The sequence below is a fragment of the Sinocyclocheilus grahami genome, unplaced genomic scaffold (assembly GCF_001515645.1).
Source record: "Sinocyclocheilus grahami isolate Dianchi unplaced genomic scaffold, SAMN03320097.WGS_v1.1 scaffold751.1, whole genome shotgun sequence".
NCBI lineage: Eukaryota > Metazoa > Chordata > Actinopteri > Cypriniformes > Cyprinidae > Sinocyclocheilus > Sinocyclocheilus grahami.
In genome coordinates, this window is record NW_015505930.1 from 255,756 (window position 1) to 275,931 (window position 20,176).

A 20,176-nucleotide genomic window follows, 5' to 3' on the forward strand; every position below is an offset into this window, starting at 1 on the left:
TTTGTGGATCATTTAAATTAAGTGTTGCGAGGTTTGAAAATCTTTTATTAGCATTGCTGATCATCATTTAAAATTGTGGCAACAGTTATGGAGTCACTATTATGTCATAATAGTGATACTGAATATCACGGCAGTGTTACATCACTGAAAGTTCTCTGAGTTTTTGTTGTTTTGTTAGTAAGTGAACAAGAATGATTTATTCACTCCAAACACTGTTCACAAACAGATCTAAGCGTACCAAATTCTTTATTAAAGGGTTAGTTCACCCAAAAATGAAAATTCTGTCATTAATTACTCACCCTCATGTCGTTTCAAACCCGTAAGACCTTCGTTCATCTTCGGAACACAAATTATGATATTTCTGATGGAATCTGCGAGCTGTCTGACCCTGCATACATTCTTTTGCTTTAGCACTGGCATTTTCTTTTTTGGAAATGCAAAGATTGATCTTTTGGTTACTTAAGCATATGATTGTGATTTTAACAGTAAAAGACTGTAAAAATGCTACAGTAAAAACCTGTTAACTGGTTAACAGTAAGTTTCCATACTATATTCGGTGAATACATGTAATTACATTTAATGTCATTTTACAATAAAATACTGTTAAAAAAGAAAAAGTCATTGTATAATTTACAGTGAAAAACCGTAAATTGACACTCCCAGAATTCCCTGCATGACACTTCATATTTAATGTTTTTTTTTGTTGAAATAACATGATTCTTCTTAGTTTTTTCTTATCAGTTGTGTACGTTATGGTTTAATCTTACATCTAATGTTGTTAAATGAATGTTTATTGCATTATTTCAGTATCATGTGTGTCACCATGATGGGGTTTAGTGTTTGTGTGAATGACACTGTGCACCTTCTATATATAAATATTGCCCTCCTCAGCTCGTAGAAAAGCTGTTTGTGATGAGCTTTGGTTCATCATGTGACTTTCTCATCACCACCAGTTTTTGGTGGTTATCAGTGCATTACAATGGTTCAATACAGATATTAGTACTTCGATATGTTGGTTTATTAACATTACATCAGTTAATGAAATACAGTATTTTATTGTGAATTTAAGTTAAGTCTGTAAAACCTAAAATGTTGCTACCATATTTTTTACGGTGACGTTCTGGCAACCACAGCTGCCGGTATTTTACCGTAAAAGTCACAGATTCTTTTTTACAGTTTAGCTATGATAACGAATCATAATCCTTTTAATTTTTCTTCTCTGCAGATTGAGCTTTGCAGTCGTCCTTCATTCTACAAACTCTCACTGTGTCGTTCTCTCTCTTTCACGTACAACCCTTCTTTGTGAAGTTCTCTTCCTACCTGACTGCAAAGTCTATACCAGGTCATTCAAACAACCCACCTTCCTACCAGCCAATCAGAATGTCACAGCTTCAGTTTCAGGCGCCTGGCAACCCTGCACCCAGTGCTGCCCCTTTACAGCTGGCCCCGCCCCAACCCGGGTTCAGCATTCCCTGTGCCACTGCTCCCTTACCCTCAGAGAGTGCCAGTCACCCGCTCCGAAACTCCGCCCTGCCTTCCGCCTCCGCCACACCCTTCTGCAACCCCACAGGTGGGTGAAACATTGCTCTGAGCATTTTTAGACAAAAAGCATCATCTAGGACGTGACAATTCGTGCGTTCAAATTCTTCAGTTATGCCCAGGCCCATATAGAAATCTCATATGGAAAGTTCTTAATAACATATTTCAATTCAGCAATAAAATCTGATAACAATGGTATAAAAAAATTATTTTTATCTCAGAACATGCTGAAAAAAAATACACTACCATTCAAAATTTGTGGTCGTTAAGATTTGTTTTATTTTTCGAAAGAAATTAATATTTTTATTCAGCAAGAATGCATAACATTTATCAAACTTGACAGTAAATGCAAAATATTTCTATTTCAAATAAATACTTTTTAAACTTCCTTCCTATTCACCAAAAATATTAAGCAGCACAACTGTTTCAATATCAGTAACAAAATTGGCAATATTTTTGGCAATATTAATTTTTGGCAAACATTGCTGAAAACATTAATGATTCAAATTAAAATTTTTATTTAGCCAGGATGCATATTATTGATCTTATTACAAAATATTTCTATTTCAAATAAATGCTGTTCTTTTTAACTTAATGTTCACTAAAAATGATGAACATAAACACAAATGATAATAAGAAATGTTTCTTGAGCAGCAAATCAGCATATTATATTAGAATGATTTCTGAAGTTTCATGTAACACTGAAGACTGGAGTAATGATGCTGAAAATTCAGCTTTGCATCACAGGAATACATTATTTTAAAATATATTAAAATAGAAAATAGTTCTTTTAAACTGTAATAAGATTTCACAGTGTTACTGTTTTGCTCTATTTTTTATCAAATAATTGCAGCCTTGGTGAGCATGAGTCTTTTTCAAAAACATAAAAAAATAAATAAATACATTTACTGACCCCGAACTTTTGAATAATCTGGTCCTAGCTATGCCCTGATAAGAAAAATAATTTCTTGGATTGTTAAAAAGTTTTAAAATATTTCCTCCTTGATTTAATCTTTTAATGTTGTCCTCTAGTATCTAACATGGCAAACCCTAAAGAGAAAACTCCTATGTGTCTGGTAAATGAGTTAGCCCGTTACAATAAGATCCAACCTGAATACAAGCTACTCAGTGAACAAGGACCAGCCCACTCCAAGGTAAGACTTGGCGCTTTACTGTATACACAAACACACAAAACCATCTCTTCCCACCTGCCTGAACTTTCTGATGTTGTGGTGTGTTGGTCAGATTTTCTCAGTGCGGTTAACTCTGGGGGATCAGCACTGGGATGCAGAGGGGACCAGTATCAAAAAAGCCCAGCACTCAGCAGCAACATGTGCTCTCACCCAAACTACTCTCCCCAAACCCAGTCACAGAAGCCCCCGCCACCCAGGCAAGAACCCAGGTGGGATCTACAAGGGCTCAGAGTGTACGTGCAATTGTTCCCTTTATCTTCTTAACTGAACATTTTCTCATCCTCACATTGTCAAAACCTGAATTGTATGAAAGCTTGTTTCCGCCACAGAATAAAAAAAGGTAATCTCACAATTCAGATTTTTTTCCCTCTCAGAGTTGCAAGTGTATATCTTGCAATTCTGAATTTATGATGTTTTTTTTTTGCATTTACAGTATCATTCAAAAGTTTGAGGTCAGTAAGATTAAAAAAAAAAAAAAAGAATATTTTTATTCATCAAGGGCACATTAAATTTATCAAAAGTGATAGTAACGACATTTACATTGTTACAGAGGATTTTTAGGTTACACTTTAAGGTTTCATTTGTTAACTTTAGTAAATTTATTAGTTAACAAACTAACAATGAAAAATACTTTTAAAGCCTTTAATGTTAATGTTAATTTCAACATTTACTACTAAATTATTCAAATTAAAAGGTCTATACATATTATTTAATGTTAATATTATTTAATGTACTCAAGCAAAAATGAGCTAACAATGATCAGCTGTGTTTTTATTAACTAAGAGAGATTAATAAATACAAATGTTTTGCTCACTGTTAGTTAACATTAAGCAATGCATTAACATTGATGATAATAATAGGAAATGTTTATTGTTCACCAAATCAGCATATTAGAATGATTTCTGAAGGATCATGTGACACTGAAGACTGGAGTAATGATGCTGAAATTCAGCTTTGCATCACAGAAATAAATTACATTTTAAAATATATCAAAATGGAAAAAGACTTTTAAACGGCAACAATATTTTACAGTAATAATGTTTTTACAGTAATAGGTTGAACCTCATGAATGTTAGCAGTGCAAACAGCTGTTTGGCATGTTTCTCTCTCATTCAGATAATGTAACCCACACTGTGGAGCTTAATGCACTTTGTATGAAGTTGGGCAAGAAGCCCATCTACAAACCTATAGATGCCTACCCGGGGATGAGACCAGCATTCAACTACAACATCAGAGCACCAGGCCCTTATGCACGCTCCATGCAGCAGTATGCACTCTCTATTTATTCCTATTTTATCCATTCCTTTAGCTTACTGAATGATGCACAATAGATCTTTTGTTTGATACGATAGCCTTTTGTGATTGTATGAATGATTAGATTATATATTGTTTTGTTTATTTTTCTCTTGATCAGTTATTACTACCCATTTCCTCCTGTGGGGCCAGTACTGTATCAAATGGAGCTGTCTATCGGTGGACAACAGTTCCATGGCAAGGGCCGCACGCGTCAAGCAGCCAAACATGACGCTGCGGCTAAAGCTATCAAATATCTGCAGAAAGAGCCAATAATGCAGCAAATAGCTGAGGTGAGCGTCCATACTACTAACATGATGAATGGGCTGTCAGTAATTTATTCTTCCAAAAGAGCTGCTGTGAAATCTTGAACCTTATCTAGTAAATACAAGCAAAATACCTTTATCTAATCTGTATTATTAAATCGTGACTGAAAATGCATGTCACGTTCATCCTGTAGATGAAAGAAGAGCCAGTACAAGAAAACCTTAACAAGTCAGAGATCAGCCAAGTGTTTGAGATTGCACTGAAGCGCAACATGCCTGTGAATTTTGAGGTATTGTCATGATCCCATCATGCATAGGCTGGAAATGTATAAAAAAATGCAAATAATAATTGAGTGAAATTCCATGCTCATGCATATAGATTTATTGTGATATCTCACAGTTATGCTCGAACCAAACAATTGTTGACTTTTCTTTAACTGTCCTCACTATATACAGGTGCTAAAAGAGACTGGGCCTCCTCACATGAAGAGTTTTGTGGTGCGGGTAACAGTGGACGACTTTTCAGGGGAGGGTGAGGGCAAAAGCAAGAAGATCGCCAAGAAACTAGCTGCCATCGCTGTCCTGGAGGAGCTCAGCATACTGCCTCAACTACCTGTCATCGACAAGATACCACTACGCATTAAAAAGAAAAGCAAGTCCATTATTAAGGTAGAAGATGACTTTGACTGGCTGAGTTAGTTTGATGACTAGAGTGTTGTGCTGATTCAAAACTCAGAAACAGATCACGTCTTTGCTAATAAATATTAAGTAAAAAGTATTTGATTTTTAATAGCTTGGATTATTAAAATGTAAAAAAATCTATGTATTTAATAAAGTACCAAGTTTGAGGTTTCTTTGTTGTGACAGACCAAATGATCAGCCTGGGAAGTTAATCAACTTTTTCAGTGATATATTCATTTTATATATATATATACACACATATATATGTTTGTTTATTTATTTTTTATTAATCTTGCACCCGCTCTCAGCTGCAGACCAGTCCCGAGTACGGTCAGGGCATGAACCCCATCAGCAGACTGGCTCAGATCCAGCAAGCTAAGAAAGAAAAAGAGCCTGAGTACACTTTAGTGACAGAGAGAGGACTGCCTCGACGCAGGGAGTTTGTCATGCAGGTAGAAGACTGTTCTCTGACTCAGCATTTTTATAACAGTTCAGTGCAGTTTTTGTGTGAAAGCCATGTTCTTCTGGCCATCATTTTCTTCTACAGCCTACAAAATTTCTTCTTGTCAGAAGTGTTCCTGAGGAAGTAACGCGTCCCCTATTAATCTCTGTTTTTCCTCTCACTCAGGTGTCAGTTGCAGGTCAGAATGCAGAGGGAATGGGACCTAGTAAAAAAGTGGCCAAGCGAAATGCAGCCGAGAAGATGCTGGAGCTTCTGGGCTTCAAAGTGCCTCAGCCACAGCCACCCAAACCGGCACTGAAAATGGACGAGAAGGTGAGTGCCTGCTTATTAACAGCATTCACTTTGTATTAAAAATATGTTGGAAGTAGTTTCACAGAGTTTTCAAACTGGGGTCCAAGTTTGAAAAAAAAAAAAAAAAAAAAGATTTTTACAAAATGTTTTTTTAGGGCTGTCAAAGTTAAGGTGTGTACATAATATATTAATGCAACATGTTTAATGTAATGCTTTTTTAATTGTTTTTTTTAAACATTCACCAAAAATGATAATATTGCTATTACAGGGCTGTCAAAGTTAAAGGGACAGTTCACCCAAAAATAAAAAAATTACCCTATAATTTACTCACCCTCAAGCCATCCTAGGTGTATATGACTTTCTTCTTTCAGACGAATACGATCGGAGTTATATTTAAAAATGTCCTGGCTCTTCCAAGCTTTATAATGGCAGTGAATGGCTGATAATTCAATAGTCCAATAGAAGTCCAATAAACTGCATCCATCCATCATAAAAAAAGTGCTCCACATGACTCCAGGGGATTAATAAAGGCAGCCATTCACTGCCATTATAAAGCTTGGAAGAGTCAGGACATTTTTTACTTGATGGCGAGTAAATTATGAGCTAATTTTCATTTTTGGGTGAACTATCCCTTTAAGGTGTGCACTTAATATATTCATTCAACATGTTTTTTTTTTATTACATTCACCAAATTTTATATCACTATTTCAGCTTTGTAAATAGTGGTCAGTTATTTTTTTACAGTTCTAGTTTTTAACAATGAGCAAACAAAATTAGGGCTGGTTATCGAGTTCGATACTTTTTAGGCACCGACCGAATTGCCTCGATACCATCGAGTATCGAAAAATGTCTCGTCGTTCGGTACCAAATTTCGATACCTAAGGGATTAATCTCATCAGCGTCAGTGAGCCAATAAGCCTGCAGCACTAGCCGGTGTGTTCGACTAGAAGAGGTGTGGCGCAGATAGATCAGTGTTTGACATCCGCGAGAGCGATTTGAAAGCGCATGGAGCAGTCTGCTCTCTTTAGCTCTCGTGGTACTGTAATACACCGATCGGTCTGCACAGTCAGTCCGCGTCAAGTCGAACACACCTACTAGTTTACAACCGGTTACGCTTAGAGATGTGACGCACATGTGAGGCTGTAGTGTGAATGCGTCCCAGCCCCCTTAGATGTAAGGCTACATTTACACTGGTGCGTTTGTTTTAAAATGAAAACGATCCTCATCATACTGGCGTTTCCACTGCGTTTCAAGCCGGCATTCCACTATCTCCGACAAGCGACAGACTGGTCATTCAGTCATTAATTTCCAATGGAGAGTAGCGGTGGAGTTCTGATCATATGCAGATGTCCATTCATACTACATGACCGAAAGCGCGTGTTATTTGACCATTCATGCAAACTGTAGCATCATGCTACATAAGACAATAAATAAGATTTATATTCCACTTTTACTCAAAACTCACTTTAAACCACCATTGAGTGTTTGTAATAACTTCCAATTGCCGTCTAATGTGTGTTTTGATCATGTAATGTTGCTGAAATTAAATATGTTATTACCTCTGCTCTGACTCTGAGTCAGAGCAGCGATCATGGAAGAGAGAACACAGGCAGACAGCTAATGGAAGCTGCTAATGCTCATGCATTTTAAAACGAACACGCACTAGTGTAAATGTAGCCTAACAGATGTGTAAAGACTATTTGAGCTTTATTAAAACTATTTGCACGGATTTATTGTATTGGTTACATTTTGTTCCTTTATGCAGTGGCTCTGGAGATGAGTTTGTATAAACGTCAACAAGCTGAAAAATAAAACCAACGATTTTTTTTTTATTTTTTAGATAATGTAATCTTGTTCAAATTGATTTCATAAAATTGGTATCGATAAAACTATCTGCACGGATTTATTGTATTGGTTACATTTTGTTCCTTTATGCAGTGGCTCTGGAGATGAGTTTGTATAAACGTCAACAAGCTGAAAAATAAAACCAACGATTTTTTTTTTTATTTTAGATAATGTAATCTTGTTCAAATTGATTTCATAAAATTGGTATCGATAAAAGTATCGTTCAGGAACCGGTATCGAAGTCAATGTATCGGTATTGAAAAAAATTTAACGATAGCCAGCCCTAAACAAAATATATTTTAGTGTAAAAATATATTTTCTAGATGAGTTTAAAACTATTTGTTTAAAAAAAGGTAGAAATATTTAGCATAATAATATAAAAGCCAAGTATTTCATTTGTCTTTTATAATATTGCACCTGATAATGTTATCACCTAGCAGAAGTTTTCTAAAACATTTAATTCCTATCTATTTTTGGAAGGAGATCCCTCATAAGGGGAACTTCGTATTTTGGTCACTTTGGCATCAAAAAGCTCATTCACCGAAAAAGGAACATTTACTCATTTTCATGTTCCAGATCTTCCAAGATACATTCCAAGAATTATTTGCATGTCGAAGTCTTAGTGTAAATAGTAAAGTACTTGTTTTATTTATCTTTGTAAAGGCACCTGCTAAGAAACCTGGAGATGGACGTAAAGTGACCTTCTTTGAGCCGGGCTCTGTGGAAAAGGCTGGTATTGGTATGTGTTTTGCAGTCAGTTTTCACATGAAACTGTCATATAACAACATTCAAGTGAATATATTTATGTATATGGTCCTTGTATAATATTACAAGCTCATTGTTAATTTTAGTGAATATTTCCTGCTTGAAATTGATTCTTACGTTTCTCAAACTAGTCAATAAGGAGGAAGATTTCCGAGTTCCCTTCCTCAGCCATCAGCAGCTTCCTGCTGGCATTTTACCCATGGTGCCTGAAGTGGCACAAGCGGTGGGTGCCAACCAGGGACCCCATGCCAAAGACTACTGTCGCACAGCTGCCCCCAACCCAGCCAAGACCACAGTAACGGCCATGATTGCCAATGAGCTGCTGTATGCTGGGACGTCCCCGACTGCAGAGGGTATACTGAAGACCAACAACAGCTTGGCACACAGACCCCACGGACCCCTTACCAGACCGTCCGAACAGCTCAGCTACCTGGCCACTATACAGGGCTTACAGGTATTGAATATAACAATGAACACGCACTTATCTAACACAATGATGTTGCTCAAACAATCTGTAACTTTTGTTTGTTTTTTTTCCTCTCTCTACAGGTTGAATACAAAGACTTTCCGAAAAATAACAAGAATGAGTTTGTGTCTCTGATCAACTGCTCCTCTCAGCCCCCTCTCATCAGCCATGGCATCGGCAAGGATGTGGAGTTCTGCCATGACATGGTAGGTATTATAATAATAATAATAATATTTACCATGTCATACTATATATATATATATATATGCATGTATGTATGTATGTATGTATGTACGTAACTTACTTACTTACTTACTGTCTGTCTGTGACCCCTGGACCACAAAACCAGTCATAAGGGTCAATTTTTGGTTTGTTAGGATAGGACAATATGTGGCCGAGATACAACTATTTGAAAATCTGGAATCTGAGGGTGCAAAAAAAAAATCGTCTTTAAAGTTGTCCAAATTAAGTTCTTATCCATGCATATTGCTAATAAAAAATTAAGTTTTGATTCATGTGACACTGTAGACTGGAGTAATGGCTGCTAGAAATTCAACTTTGCTTCCACATGAATAAATTACATTTTAAAATACATTAAAATAGAAAATTGTTTTAAAATTACAATAATATTTCTGAATATTACCGTTTTGTGTGTGTGTGTGTATATATATATATATATAAAATGAAAATTCAGCTTTCCTACCACAGGAATAAATTATATTTTAAAGTATATTAAAATTGAAAACCATTACTTTAAATTGTAGTAATATTTCCCAAATGAATGTTTTTACTGTATTTGTGATCACGTAAATGCAATCTTGATGAGCATAAGAGACTTCTTTAAAAAAAAACAAAAAAAACATTATCTTACTGATTCCAGACTTTTGAATGTTATATGTATGTGTTTGTATGTATAGATGTATCTATCTACTTGTATCTTGTTTACTGCAATGCTTTTTTTTTCTGGACAGGCTGCTCTGAACATCCTGAAGCTCCTGTCAGAACTTGACCAGCAGTCCATTGAGCGCAAAGCTAATGGACCAATGACCGGGTCAGTCTCAAATGTTAAAGAGAGTCTTATTGTTTTAAAATATGAGTTAGTTGTATAAATGTTGGCATACAAGTGTCTGTTAATAAAGCACATAGCTAAAGATAAAGCTGATAAATGAGTCTTATATCTGCATACATTGCAATTCATTTCTCACGTGTTTCCCCCTCCATAGGTGCAACAAACAAGACCTCGAGGGCGATGCATTATTAAAACCGGCTAACTCAAGCACCATCGGAAAGACTCTGGATGGCACCGTGTAGAATTGACTAGCGAAATTGAACACTAGAGAAAAGTCAGAAGCAGAGTTTTGATTGGCTGCTCAAAAAGGCCTTTGAGTAATTCTTAATAGATCTTGGATCAAAAGAAGTTAAAGTATTTAAAACGGTTAAACAAAGTCGAGAGATGTTGATGTTAAATTGTTCACATGCAGTGATACATCTTTAAACGCTAAGGCTTTGGGTAAAGTTGCCTCATCATATCCAGTGAAGTGGTGGTTTTGTTTTTGTTGTTAAATTGTAAAACAATTATCGTGAGGTTTGACTTGAGTAGATTGGCTTTTCTTCGTTGCTCCAAGGAAGTCATGTTTTCAGTGTCATGATTTTGTTTGTTCTCGCTTTAATTTTTTGTTTATTTTTAACGTTGTATTATAGGAACCCAGCCAGTTGGGTTGTTATGTTAGCGCTGTTGTGAAATGCAGTATAAAACCCCATCGAAGGATATGATGAAGCTTTCAAATACGTCTCTGCTGTGGTGGTTTTTCTCCAGTGCTTTTTTGAGTTACAATGACGACCATAACACTCACTCACACACACAAATTACATTTCGTCTACATTTTCATGTAGGCCTGAGAAAATGTTGTTGTGACTTCAGTGTAGAGTGTGTGGTGGTGTTTTTTATGTGTATGGGAGCAAGTGAGTGAATGTGTTTCAAGCACGATAATCTTCAGTCATGTCAGTTAAACTGATGCATTCTTCTATCAGTGTTGACCCTGCCCATCCTCCTCCAGTTGCATCCTGTTTTCCTCATGGTATAGGAGTAAAAATGATGTGCCTCTTGCACAAATAAAAACATTGTGTGTGTGTGTGTGTGTATGCTGTTAATACTATACTCAGGGATTCCACAGTTATGGAAACCCTGTAAATATAAGGGAATTGATTTAAAGTCCTAAAAAGTGTTTTTTTGTTTTTGTTTTGTAGTAAATAAGGTTTTATTCTAGTAATTTTATAAACGTAAATTTTTTTTTTATATATGACTTACCGAAATAATAAATATATTTAATAATAAATATAGTTTAAATATGTATATATATTTGGTTATATTTTATATAAATGTAATATGTGTAAATATAGATCTTTATATATTATAAATCATGTTTATATGTATGTGTATGTATATATATATATATATATATATATGTGGAAGTCCTAAAAAGTGTTTTTTTGTTTTTGTTTTGTAGTAAATAAGGTTTTATTCTAGTAATTTTATAAACGTAAAAAAATTTTTTATATATGACTTACCGAAATAATAAATATATTTAATAATAAATATATTTTAAATATGTATATATATTTGGTTATATTTTATATAAATGTAATGTGTAAATATAGATCTTTATATATTATAAATCATGTTTATATGTATGTGTATGTATATATATATATATATATATATATGTGTGTGTGCATATACTGTGTGTATATAGTGTGTGCATATACTGTGTGTGTATATATATATATATATATATATATTTAAATGCATAAATATATATATGTAGAAGATGTTCATTTCATTTCTAACATTGATTTACCCACATATCCATAATAATATAAACTAAGCAACATTAAAAAGAATTTCACACATTAGTTGCTGCAGCTGTTCAGAAAAGACAGATAATTAAGCAGCCTTTCTGGCACCATTGGCTGCTCTTTTCTTCCTCTTGGTCTCGGTGAATGAGTACACAGTTATCTAAACCCTGAAAGCAATATGTGACTCTGGACCACAAAACCAGTCATAAGGGTCACTTTTTTTTAACTGAGATTTATGCATCACCTGAAAACTAAATAAATACGCTTTCCATTGATGTATGGTTTGTTAGGATAGGACAATATTTGGCCGAGATACAACTATTTGAAAATCTGGAATCTTGAGGGTACAAAAAAATCAAAATATTGAGAAAATCACCTTTAAAGTTGTCAAAATGAAGTTCTTAGCAATGCATATTACTAATCAAAAATTAAGTGTTGATATATTTACAGTAAGAAATTTACAAAATATCTTCATGGAACATGATCTTTACTTAATATCCTAATGATTTTTGGCATAAAAGAAAAATCGATAATTTTTTACCCATGCAATGTTTTTTTGGGCTATTACTAAAAATATACCCAAGCGACTTAAAACTGGTTTTGTATGTTTGGTTTGGTCACATATGTCACCGCACTGGATTCCCATGGAAACAGGCTGCAAAGACAACAAAGATGTCATTTATGTGAAATACTGATGAGTAGGGCATTAAGGTTTGCCCTTTTAAAAACAACATGAATATGTGGTGCCATAAATGAGGCAGAATTATTTACTGTGGTGCCGATGTGAATGCAAATAAGAGTGGAAGTCCAGCGTGTTGATGTTGGTCTGTGCTCATGCTTATGCTCTGGCCAGGGGCAGGTCGGTCAGTCTGGGGATGCACACTAGCGGCTGGTCTGTGTGAGTGGCGTTCATGGCCTGCGGTACACAGCACAAGGGCTCCAGTGGAGGCAGGATCAGTTCAGCCTCCTTCCTGCAGGAGTAGAAAAACAACAAGAGTCAAGTACTATAAAGGTTTTACTGTAATGTACACTTTCAGTGTAGTGATTTACCATACAATTAATGATCTTAATGTGACATACAATGCAATATAGTTACTAAAAATTATATAAACGTAAGCATTACTGTTATATTTTTTGCTATACTCTGTAATATGTTATGTAATATATAAAGCTAAACTATGTAATATATCAAGTTTAAAGGTTTGGGATTAGTAAGGTTTTATTTTAAAATAGATTAATACTTTTTTTCAGCAAGGATGCATTCGATATTTATTAAGCACATTATTAATGTTAATCAGCAAGGATGTAATGTGTTTATTAAATAAAGTTATATAAAGGTAAATTCAATATTCAAATGATAAATCAAATAGTAGCACTGCCAATGGCATGGATTTGATTCTCTGGGAACAAACACAGATGCACTGTAAACTGTATTGGGTAAAAATGTCTGCCAGTTGAATGCATCCAAATGCAAAGAACCATAGTATCTATCTTTTTTTCTTTCTTTCTTTCCTTTATTGTCCACAAGTGGAAATGTATCTTTGGCTTCACAACACATTAAAACAAGCCTGGTACAATAAAAAACAAAACACTTTACACAACAACCCTAATAAAAGTCAAATAAAATAAATGACCAAAATCTTCATTGGTGAGCAAGTGATGTAATGAAGAAACAAACTCATCTACATCTTGGAAGTTGGACGGCCTGAGGGTTAGTACCTTTTCAGCACATTTTCATGGTGAACTATTCCTTACATATGATGGGCTACATCAGGGGTGTCCAAACTCGGTCCAGAAGGGCCACTATCATGCAGCGTTTAGCTAAGTGTTAGTAAGACCTTGTTTGCTGGTGCCTAGTTAGTACGACCTTGATTAGCTGGTTCACATGTGTTTAATTGGGGCTGGAGCAGCTAAACTCTGCAGGACAGTGGCCCTCCAGGAGCAGGATTGGACACCCCTGCAACTACATCTGGACACCTATGTGAACTTACAAAAATACTCTAAAAATCACATTGGGACAAGTAAAAATCATTCCAAAAATGACTAGCCTATATCATTTGTTTGAACTAGATACCATTTCTGATAGGCTATTTTGTTTCAAACTTCTTACCCAGAAGAGAGTGTAGCAGTTTACTTTCAGAGTCATCTACACCACTGGTTTTCAAACTTGTCCAGGTCCCCCAAGCCCTGCACATTTTGTCCCCTTATCAGGGAGCTCCTCCAGAGCCAGTTATTAGCACCAACTCACCATCTATGGGCTTCGTACGTGGTCTCAGCACGATCCGCAGATGAGAGCGCAGGATGAAGTAGGCCTACACTACGTCCAGAAGCATCATCTGTAAATCCAGTAGATCATGGTGTCCAAGTAGAGGTTTGTGCTTGTTTAAGGGAGTGAGTGAGACAACCAGGTTGCTCTGTCTCTAGACTAGCCAAGCTATTCCCCACAGAGGCTGTTTAGCTACTTCCGTCCTCAGGATTAGGTGAAAATACTTCGAACAACCAATTAAACTACTTTCTATGTGAGACTTCAAGACAGTACAGAGCCCCAAATCAAATGAGAAGCAAGGAAAATATATATTTAAATTATTTAGCATTTTCTAGCAAATTAATTGCATTCCTCCGATATTGTGAAGCCATTTTTTAAAAAGTCATAGCCTGTTATTTCCATTATAAAAGTTTGGGGAAACGAAAATGTTTTACCAGAGAATGCACAAGCATTTAAATATAATTCCTCATTCTTTATTTTGTCTTTATGTATTTTATATACAGTTTTTATGTAAATATGGTAGTGTAGACACATCGAAAAGCAACGGTGGACAGTAATTTTTTACTTCGTTTAAGCCTACTGTAGCTACGTACAGTATTTTATTTGGGAAACGTTTGATTTTACTTTAATTAAATTTTTTACTTATAAGCAGAATATGTTTTACTACGTTAAAGGGGTCATATGATGTTGCTAAAAAGAACATTATTTTGTGTATTTGGTGTAATGAAATGTGTTTATGCGGTTTAAGGTAAAAAAAAAAAACATTATTTTCCACATACTGTATATTATTGTTTCTCCTCTATGCCCCGCCTTTCTGAAACGCATCGATTTTCACAAAGCTCATCGGTCTGAAAAGCGATGTGTGCTCTGATTGGCCAGCTATCCAGTGCATTGTGATCGGCCGAATACCTCAAGCGTGTGATGGAAATGTTACGCCCCTCATCATACTGTGATGCCATGTCCCGGCCGGAGCGATGAGACAAAAACATTAAAAACCATTATAAATGATGCATTTGTTGCATCCAGTGGGGACATAATTATGGATTATAATGATTTATACTGTCTTTTTACGCGTTGCGTTGCATCGTGCCGCGTAAACATAAAACCATGTCTGCATTTGTGATCGGAGAAATGACAAACAACAAGCACTACTCTACACTGCTCAAAACTCGCGTTTGAATCATCAGTGGCAAATCCTTAAAATATGAAAACGTACTTACAGTCTGTGAGTCAGAACAGCCGGCATTGTAGTCTACTCTCCCAGGATCAGGAAACAGTCCTCCATAAAATGCGCTGCACACATCTGAATATTTGGGTTGAACTGTTCTGGAACAGTGTTGTAAATACAACTTAACCACTGATTTCTAGTAATGTCCTCTTTTGGAAGGCCAAACAAAGTAGTTTCGCTTTCACAACGAAACACGGTGGGCTAGAATGAGTGAGGAATGGCCGGTGGGCTAGAGTGAGCGGCGACCGGCAGGCTTGAGAATGGCGCGGCTGGCAGATTCGACGAAGCAGCGGCCGGCAGGCTTGCACCAACCACATGTGATGACCCCGGTCTGGACTCTGCTTCGTCCTCGGTGAAAGCTGATCTGGCGATCCAAAGCGCGAAGTTGATATATTTCCTCAGCGACCAGCACGGTTCAGCTCTAGGCATGACGAAGCAGATATCGTCCTCTTTTGGAAGACCAAACAAAGTAGTTTCGCTTTCACAACGAAGCACACAGCGTCTCCACGACATGGCGGCAGCAACAATACTACAGCGAGAATAAAAGTTATGCCTTCTTTCTTTGCGTGAACATTTGGGCGGCATTATGCAAGTCTTTTGCACATTGCGATGTAGACATGTGGGGGCGTGTTAGAACGAGCCGTTTTAGGTAGGCGTAGTTGACTCTTAAATTTATAAAGAATATCTCTTTGGATTTGAGACTTTAGTCTTCGCAACTTTACAGATCTTCTTTATGCACCAAGAGCTTGTAACACTCCAAAGAGAAAGGAAAAATTGAAATAGCATCATATGACCCCTTTAAATAAACGCTATTCATCAGTTTTCTGAAATGATAAAACAGAGACTCGATAGCTCTGTCTGATTCTTGAATGAATCGTTTTTTTTGAGCCAATTCTTTTAAATTAACCGGTTCGCAAATCTCATTAATATGATTCATTTGTGAATTTGACTGATCCGACTGTAGCAGTTAACTGATTTGATGAAAAAGTACCATATTGTACTCTAGGAGAATTTTTGAAGGAATACTTTACTGGAGTAGTATTTAATGAGGGTGTCTGTACAAAAGGTGTACACCACCATTGTCTAAAATCTAAAAAGATATAATATTGCAATATTACATCAAAACGTAAACCTTCAAAAACTATATAAAAATACCCCACTAAAACTGTTTCACATTATTACTTTTTTTTACAATCATTATTGTTGATGCTGTGATTTTATACTGTACTCTGAAAAAGCCACACTAATTCATAATGGAGAACTATTGAGTTCCCTAAACCACAAAAACAATCCATACAGTGGACATTTGTAAACCGCATATATATTAGTCCAAGCTGTGCCTTTGCACAAAAATACATTTTAACAACTTTTTTTTTTTTATCAAAGACTGGAATCATATGGAACTATGGAAATGTTAAGGTTAATGTGCAGTAAGGAGATTATGTGTGCATATAGCATTAATCTGGTGTGATTATACTTTTGTAAGGCAATGTAGAATTCTTGCACGTTTTGAACAGTGTGATGTTCAGCTGTTGATAAAGCACTAGTCATCCTTGATGGATCTACGGTCTCCACCATGTTTTAAAAAAAAGAAATCTTAACCTCACCTTTCAAACCATATTAGTATAATACTAATAATCACATGGTCACATCTATTTCTGTAGGTAATAAATTATAAGAATAATTAGAACAATTGTATTATTTTAACTAATTTAAATGAAGTGCAATGGATGTACTAGACCAGGGGTGGCGAACGTCGGTCCTGGAGAGCTGCAGCCCTGCAGAGTTTTGCTTCAAACCTAATCAAACACACCTGAACAAGTTAATCAAGGTCTGAAGGGTTACTAGAAAGCTACAGGCAGGTGAGTTTTTATTAGGGTTGGAGCTGAGCTCTGAAGGACTGCGGCTCTCCAGGACCGGAGTTCGCCACCCCTGTACAAGACTATAAATGAATCATACTTGAGACAAAAATGCACCCTAAAATTCCTCAAAGTCAGGTGGAACCCTTTATATTTATGTAGACATGCACAAGTTTCACAAACAAAATCAAAACCCTCTGTCTTTGCATATGAGACATGGGAATGTGAATATATGGCCCTACTGGTATTGTAATGTACTAGACCAGGGGTGGTGAACGTCGGTCCTGGAGAGCCGCAGCCCTGCAGAGTTTTGCTTCAAACCTAATCAAACACACCTGAACAAGTTAATCAAGGTCTGAAGGGTTACTAGAAAGCTACAGGCAGGTGAGTTTTTATTAGGGTTGGAGCTGAGCTCTGAAGGACTGCGGCTCTCCAGGACCGGAGTTCGCCACCCCTGTACAAGACTATAAATGAATCATACTTGAGACAAAAATGCACCCTAAAATTCCTCAAAGTCAGGTGGAACCCTTTATATTTATGTAGACATGCACAAGTTTCACAAACAAAATCAAAACCCTCTGTCTTTGCATATGAGACATGGGAATGTGAATATATGGCCCTACTGGTATTGTTCTTTCTGCATGAATAGCCTCTAGCTACAGGAATTATTTTAATACTCTCTTTTCATGTGTTTCAGCATAAATGGGCAATACTGCCCAGCTAAGGAAACACTGAAGAGGGTCCTCAACCATAAAAACTGCACTAAAAACTGTATATGCAAAAAAACAAACAAACAAACAAAAAAACATATGCATTAGAAATTATGTACATTTTATTGAATATAAATGCAAACTATTTTAAGTCAGTCGTTACCTGCAATCTTTGTTATTTACACAGTCCATGATTTCTGAAGTCCCCATTCTTTGTAATTGTATGACAAAATGATCTGTATGTGGGTTTTAAATGGCATGAGGGTGAGTAAGTCGTGAACTACTCTAACTTTGCTCTGATTTTTGAACGTCGACTTTATGAGTTTAACTCACCTTAAAGGAATAGTTCACCCAAAAATGAAAATTTGCTGAAGTTTTATTCACCATCAGGCCATCCAATATGTAGAAAAATGTGTTTCTTTGTCAGAAGAGATTTTGAGAAATTTAGCATTATATCACTTGCTTACCATCCTCTGCAGTGAATAGGTGCCGTCAGAATGAGAGTCCAAACAGCTGATAAAAACATCACAAAAATCCACACGACTCCAGTCCATCAATTAACATCATGTGAAGTGAAAAGCTGCATGTTTGTATACAAATCCATCATTAAGACGTTTTTAACTTCGAACCGTTTCTTCTGTCTAAAATGTTCTGTCCATAATATTGCTGCAGTGAAAAGCAGTGGTGGACAGTAAAAAAGTATTTTTACTTCGTTACAGATAACGTTACTTGAAATGGGTTTTTTTTCAGTATATTTTTCAAGTAACGTTATCTGTACTTTTCTGGAGTAGCCTATTCATTTTGAGTATCTTTTACTTTTACTTCACTACATTCCAAAGATCGTACTTTTTACTCCACTACATTTCATAAAACATATCGTTACTGCTTATTTTGAAATGAAGAAATCATCACGTGCTCCGAGACGCAAAAGCGGTGTCCGATTCAGGAACGAACTGATTCTTTTCAATGAACCTGTTAAATCGGTTCACAAATCGCACCAAACGATTCATTCGCGAGTGAATTGAATCGAACTGATCCGATTGCAGCTGTTCACGAGTCAACAACTCAATGATTCAAATGATTCGTTCAGAGCGAGTCTCCAATGAGTGAACTGAATTCACAAGTCTGACAAGAACCGGCCCCCTGAGTGCACGCGCGACTGATGCCGCGAAAAGTAAGTTACTAATGTCGAATTTTAGGATTGTTGTAACTGAAAACCAGGTGGGGTAAAATGTCGCCACTCTGACAAAACAATTTGCTTTATACATTTGGAACAAAATCATAGTACAAGCAGTTTCAGCTTAAAAAAAAAATCCCTAACAGGCCTTATGCTCATATTATAACTGTGATGTTCTGCCAAACGACAAGCTTTAAAACACTTTTTTTTCTTACTGCTGAAAATTAGATCACTGATGGTAAAATCAGTTTTCTCTCAGGTGCATGCAGGTGTAAGCTTCACGGTGAATACTTCTACATCACTCTTGTCAAAGTAGTCCATGGCAACAACAAAAAAAATGTATCTTGATTCCATATAAATTAGTGGTTATTTTGAGAAAAACCCTGGTATTTTGAGCAGTGGGACTACATAAAATATATAACTATATAAGTAGCCTATATAAAATTACAAAATAAACATTCATCAATCAGAACCTTTTAATTAAGTACATTACAAATCAAGTACTTTTGTACTTTCACTCAAGTAAAATTGAAAAGGAGTACTTTATACTTTTACTGGAGTAATATTTTATTATGCATATCTGTTCTTTTACTTAAGTACTTGATTAGTGTACTTCGTCCACCACTGTGAAAAAGTAATCTCTTCTGAACCAGGAGTGCAATATGCACCGATCACAAGCAAAAACAGTCCAAAACACTTGTAGATAAATATGTTGGTGGATTTTGATGTGAGAGTACAAAAAGGGATGGACTTTTTCCACTGAAGGAAGTGCTTTTATGGATTATGGACTGATATTTTGACTACAGTTGACTGTTTAACCCCCCTAAATTATGGATTTGTTTGTTACAGCCTTGCAGTTTTTTACACTTTACAAGATGTTAATTGTTGTTAAAAGTCATGTGGATTACTTGTCTATTATTGTGATGTTTTTATCAGATGTTTGAACTCTCATTCTGACGGCAACCATTCACTGCAGAGGATCCATTGGTGAGCAAGTAATGTTACATTTCTCCAAATCTGTTCAGAAGAAGAAACAAACTCATCTACATTTTGGATGGCCTGTGGGTGAGTACATTTAAATTTCTGGGTTTACTATCAGTGCCATGATGCGAAAAACAAAATGTAAAAGCAAAATCTCAGACTGAGTGAAGCATGTCATCTAAAACAGGCCCAGTAAATGTCACAGTCCAGCTCAGAGGTGAAAGCAAGATGTAGAAGTCAATTACATGCATGAGTTCTTCAGATGAGGGGAGCAACATATTCTGGTTGCTCGTTATC

The 20,176-nt window shown here is 36.0% G+C and overlaps 1 protein-coding gene across 1 annotated transcript; it reads left to right on the top strand.

Annotated features, from left to right (window-relative positions):
* The first annotated feature begins 1,366 nt into the window (after positions 1-1,366).
* LOC107561013 (double-stranded RNA-binding protein Staufen homolog 1) lies at positions 1,367-10,654 on the top strand. The gene is made up of 14 exons (XM_016245338.1): positions 1,367-1,570; positions 2,572-2,693; positions 2,785-2,965; positions 3,849-3,999; positions 4,147-4,318; positions 4,486-4,581; positions 4,748-4,960; positions 5,281-5,424; positions 5,601-5,747; positions 8,235-8,310; positions 8,465-8,790; positions 8,886-9,008; positions 9,774-9,853; positions 10,026-10,654. Exons 1-14 carry the CDS (start codon positions 1,381-1,383, stop codon positions 10,111-10,113), a joined length of 2,109 nt encoding a protein of 702 aa, XP_016100824.1. The 5' UTR covers positions 1,367-1,380; the 3' UTR covers positions 10,114-10,654.
* The last annotated feature ends 9,522 nt before the right edge of the window (positions 10,655-20,176 follow it).

Excerpts from the sequence above, each read along its gene's own strand:
- LOC107561013 (XM_016245338.1), top strand. The coding sequence starts at position 1,381 with ATGTCACAGCTTCAGTTTCAGGCGCCTGGCAACCCTGCACCCAGTGCT. Across the intron at positions 5,748-8,234 it reads CACTGAAAATGGACGAGAAG|GCACCTGCTAAGAAACCTGG; the intron begins GTGAGTGCCTGC and ends ATCTTTGTAAAG. Across the intron at positions 8,311-8,464 it reads TGTGGAAAAGGCTGGTATTG|TAGTCAATAAGGAGGAAGAT; the intron begins GTATGTGTTTTG and ends CGTTTCTCAAAC.